This window comes from Danaus plexippus, chromosome 6 (genome assembly GCF_018135715.1).
Source record: "Danaus plexippus chromosome 6, MEX_DaPlex, whole genome shotgun sequence".
Lineage (NCBI taxonomy): Eukaryota > Metazoa > Arthropoda > Insecta > Lepidoptera > Nymphalidae > Danaus > Danaus plexippus.
The window spans coordinates 8,605,738-8,610,825 of record NC_083540.1 but is presented as its reverse complement, the minus strand read 5'-3'; the positions used below and the strand labels follow the sequence as shown (position 1 = coordinate 8,610,825).

Below are 5,088 nucleotides of genomic sequence, written 5' to 3'. Positions count from 1 at the left end.
AAATACTTATACTTATATGCAAAACAAAAAAAAACTTTTATTCTCACAAAATATTTACGAATGATAAATATTGAAAATGTAATCTGAAATAGTTGCTAAGATCGATAACTTTCTTGCAAGGTCGTACCATTTATCGAACGGCTGTTGTAGGGCATTATTATGGTTTCACTACAATAACTAAAGCCACACAATAACGAAAAGTGCTTCTAATACGCAAACTTTTAATTTAGGATGTCAAAAAAGTATTTAATTTTCAAAAGTCACTCAATACGTCACGTATGTTAATAATCTGTCATTTTATAAAATCACTAGGGTAGAAAATGCACTGAATCCCGGACTGACCGGGATGAATGTTATAGATACAATCAATAAGTCATAACTGTCACAGAAAGTGAAAACAATTAAAGACTGTCAATGACAATCCCAATATTATAAAAGATGTGTCGTAATAATATTGGATCACGTCCAGTTTAGAAAAAGAGTTGGCAGCATCCTCATTTTGTCCAACTTTGTATGTTAAATTGATGATAAAATTATGAGTTGATGTTTAGGTTTCTTGATATTCTTTATAACAATAACATTTAATAGTAATATTTTTTTTCCAAAATACATTGTATATTATAACTTATCTGCCCATTAGGAATCGGGATGAGTAAGGTGAAAAGTAATAGAATAATGGAACCATGATCACGGTGTGCTCCAATTACAAAGATACAAAAAAAAAATAGGACTAATGTAAATTTGTCAAACGTTCAGCGTTAGGTCTGCGGTGGCAATAGCTAGACGCAGAGCATCCCAGCAAGGCCAAGGTTGAAGCGTTAGGGCTGCGGTGCGGGCGCGGGGCGAATTGAGCTTAATGTTCCGCGCGCTCCCGCACCAACCATTCTACACCTCGCAGTCGACTTTAACGGTTGTTCTTGTGTAAGGTAAGCGGTGGTCACTTAAGATTATTTCTGCCACCCCGACCAGCCTATCGGATTACATCCATCATACGGCACTATTTCAATGGTTTAGATAATGTTATATCTTTTATCAAGCGACCGTTTGAAACGTTTCAAGATGTGCAACGATAACTTTGAGTGTACATTATCCGACAATAATATAGATTACGCTGTAACTTTCGCTCAACATTCAAATATTACCCGCCAAGGTAAGCGGTGGCGCTGGCCGGGGGTAAATTTCCCTCCGAAAAGTTTTGAAACGATACCCGAAGGGCGGGAAGCGTGAGCCGCGTGCGTGCGTGCCGGGAATCGATCGGGCCACCCCTCGCTCTCGCCGCTCCCTGCACAGGCATATCCATTTGGTCAAAACATTCTATCATTGCATTTAGCATTCTCCGTTCATTTTATTTAGTTTCCATAGTTTTTTTGTGAAATAGTGCATGTTTTAGCGATTAGTTGTTATATCATATTCGTGAAAATGGGTGGATGTGCGACTAAAGAGAATAAAGAAAATAAACCGGCTGATGACGCCGACGGGTGCGTATATTGAGATGAAATTTGTCTCGTAAAAATCTTTTATCTTTATCTTATTACATTTGAATTTACTTGTATTGGTTATAAAAGAATTTGTAATTACAATTAGTGAATATATTAAATATCTTAATAATTATAAATTTATCGTCAGTAATTAAAATCTGCATAGTACAAAGTGATACCTCTCGTCATAACTACGCAATTTAAATTATAAAAGGACACATTGTTACTGAAAATTGTCTATTTCCAGTTGCGGTAATTAATTTAATTCTTTCATAACAATAATTTTATATTGTTGTTTTCACAGTAACTATTAGCTTAAAATTATAAATAACAAGTTTAAAGATGTAGATATATAAATATATTTGGATATACAATTACTGGATCAACTTTAAAAGAGCATATTTGAATGAATCAATGAATGTTACATCATCTTTCAACAAATCAACCTATAAGTCATACATCGGTAATTTGACGACTGTTTGTTATTTATTGAGTTATTGTGCAGAATGAATGCATTTTGTAATGAGAAACTCGCGATAACACGATCGTAAGCGGTGTTCAAGTGGGAGGTTACCGGCTGCGCGCCGCTAAGAAGCACCGGTGCGCAGTGAGCTGACAATTCTACAAGACTTGCGCGCTACCAAGGCGACCTCTAGCAAATTACGTAATTCAACTAAATTCTTGGGACTATTGGGTGTGTTCGAACAACAATTCCAATTCCGACGTTCCCCCGACACCTAGTTGCTAGAACCTCTCATTTCCCCGTCTAGAACTTTTCATCGTCATGAATTATAAACTAAAAGTCACGATTCCTGTTGTTGTATGCGGTGGTGCCGTTCTTGCATATTACCTCATCAGACGGTTCGTATTTTTCCCATGTAAATAATATATAATTTTTAAATTTGAAACAACAACATTAATCATGAAATTTTTGTAATAATACTATTATTATTACTTCGTTCATCGCAATCAAATCCCGTAATTTCAAAACGCATAGATACATCCCTATTATTTTTAGACGTTGCTTGTTGCAAAAAATTTTTAATATTTCAGGATTGACCACATAGATTATTTTTGAACGTCGACATAGTTTGAAATCCGTTTTTAGAATTTGATAGCTTGCTGCTAGTTGATAGTTTTCTATAATAAATAATATATATTTATCGGAAAATATGTGTACACGAGCGACATGTGCTGCGTTAAAGGCGTTAGGATATTTATTATTTTTATTTAATAGTAAAATAAAAGTAAAAAAATATATAATTTTGATACATTAAATAATATTACAGAAAAGCCGCAGCAATGGTGGACGCCGCAACCATCGAGAAATTAGAGGCTGGTTTCAGCAAGCTCCAGGCCTCTGAGTCGAAGTCATTGCTGAAGAAATACCTCACCAAGGAGGTGTTCGAGGCTCTCAAGAACAAGAAGACCTCATTCGGTTCCACTCTTTTGGATTGCATCCAGTCTGGTAAGTTTATTCGTTTTAATTCAAAATGATTTCGAATATAATATAAAACGCATTTTATTGAGTATTCTTCTAACAATAGTGTTTTTTATTTTTACTTATTTCGAATTGCTCTGCAATTCCTGACGCTTTACGATTACATAATGAGAGTGTTAAAAAACTGGATATTAAAAGGATATTTCAAATAAATGAGCAGCTATTGTTCTATCCTTATTTAAGACATTAGTGTCTAAGACAAAGATTCATCTTGTTTTATTATTGAATAGAGTATTATTATTATTTAAATTATTAATTATTGCATCAATAAAATATTTTATATTTAGTTTTAAAATTATATCAGGATCATATGCCTATGTTTTTGAATTATTAAAAAATATATATCAATTAATTATATAAGCTTAGAAATTTCCTTGTTTTATCTTAAAGTAATGATTATCAATTGCTATCTATTGGTGGATTAGAGCTGTTTGATATCAACTTTGTACAGTGTGATAGGATTTGTTAGTAATCTAATTGTTATGTAATGTTTCACATATAAAAATAAATCAACGGTCTCCATTAATATTTTTTGTTAACTTAATAATTTCTGATATTGTCAATGTTATTGCTTTGTATAAGAATTTTATGAATGTTATTTGTTTTACAGGTATTGAAAACTTGGACTCCGGTGTTGGAATCTATGCACCAGATGCCGAAGCCTACTCAGTGTTTGCTGACCTGTTTGATCCCATCATCGAGGACTACCACAATGGTTTCAAGAAATCTGACAAGCACCCCGCCAAGAACTGGGGTGATGTAGAGACCCTCGGTGACTTAGACCCCAACAATGAATTTGTTGTTTCCACCCGTGTTCGTTGTGGCCGTTCCCTGGAGGGATACCCCTTCAACCCCTGCCTAACAGAGGCCCAATACAAGGAGATGGAGGAGAAGGTCTCCTCCACCCTCTCAGGTCTCGAAGGTGAACTCAAGGGCACCTTCTTCCCACTCACTGGCATGTCCAAGGAGACCCAGCAGCAGCTGATCGACGACCACTTCCTGTTCAAGGAAGGCGACCGTTTCCTCCAAGCGGCCAACGCCTGCCGCTTCTGGCCGACCGGCCGTGGTATTTACCACAATGAGAACAAAACCTTCCTTGTGTGGTGCAACGAGGAGGACCACCTCCGCATCATCTCCATGCAGATGGGCGGAGACCTGAAGCAGGTCTACAAGAGGCTGGTAAACGCCGTCAACGACATCGAGAAGCGGATCCCCTTCTCCCACCACGACCGCCTCGGATTCCTGACCTTCTGCCCGACCAACCTCGGCACGACGGTCCGCGCCTCGGTGCACATCAAGCTGCCGAAGCTGGCCGCGGACAAGGCCAAGCTGGAGGAGGTGGCTTCCAAGTACCACCTCCAGGTGCGCGGCACCCGCGGCGAGCACACCGAGGCCGAGGGCGGCGTCTACGACATCTCCAACAAGCGGCGTATGGGACTCACCGAGTACGAAGCCGTCAAGGAGATGTACGACGGCATCGCTGAACTGATCAAAATCGAGAAGTCCCTGTAATTTTCGATCTCGCGCTATCAGTATTTGTTTTTTTTTAATTTTGTGTATTATTTATCGTTCTCAAGTAAGTATTGTATGTTGGCTGGGCTGCCGGGCGACACTAGCTGACGGAGCCCCCCCGGGCGCGCGGGCGGCCCTATATACTGTTTTCGTAAAAGTATTTTCTATAAGGAAATGACAAAATAAAGACAGCTAGCGTTAAGACCACTTGGTTGATTTATTTACTCATCACAGACCCCCATAGCTTTCATTTTATTACTCTTTGGAGAATTAGAGAAACATTAAATTATAATATAGTCAGCAGTCGGATACCAAATTTTTCATTTGATATTTCAGTCAGATGTAAAATAAAATTCTTCAGCCAAGAAAATGCATAGACACCGCTGCAGATATTAAGGAGTTGTTATTCTTGACATCGGAAGGTTTTATCAAACATCGTTGTGATTCGATTGAAATTGAAATGAAATCTTTTTTCGTGGAAACCAAAAATAACGTACGTCAATGTAAAACTTTCTTACAATAAGTTATTCTGAAACTAGAAGGAAATTTTACGACCGATCCCTGTGATACCAAATCGTAAAAAAAAATTATTCCTTA

General features: G+C 37.7%; 1 protein-coding gene across 3 annotated transcripts; it reads left to right on the top strand.

Annotated features, from left to right (window-relative positions):
• Positions 1-767: 767 nt before the first annotated feature.
• Positions 768-4,698, top strand: LOC116778515 (arginine kinase). 3 transcript variants are annotated; one of them, XM_032672559.2, is made up of 3 exons: positions 768-926; positions 2,768-2,946; positions 3,590-4,698. In XM_032672559.2, exons 2-3 carry the CDS (start codon positions 2,781-2,783, stop codon positions 4,489-4,491), a joined length of 1,068 nt encoding a protein of 355 aa, XP_032528450.1. In that variant the 5' UTR covers positions 768-926; positions 2,768-2,780; the 3' UTR covers positions 4,492-4,698. The 3 variants fall into 3 exon arrangements, with proteins under 3 accessions (XP_032528450.1, XP_032528443.1, XP_032528435.1); XM_032672552.2 differs by lacking the exon at positions 768-926 and adding an exon at positions 1,309-1,478; XM_032672544.2 differs by lacking the exon at positions 768-926 and adding an exon at positions 2,129-2,339.
• The last annotated feature ends 390 nt before the right edge of the window (positions 4,699-5,088 follow it).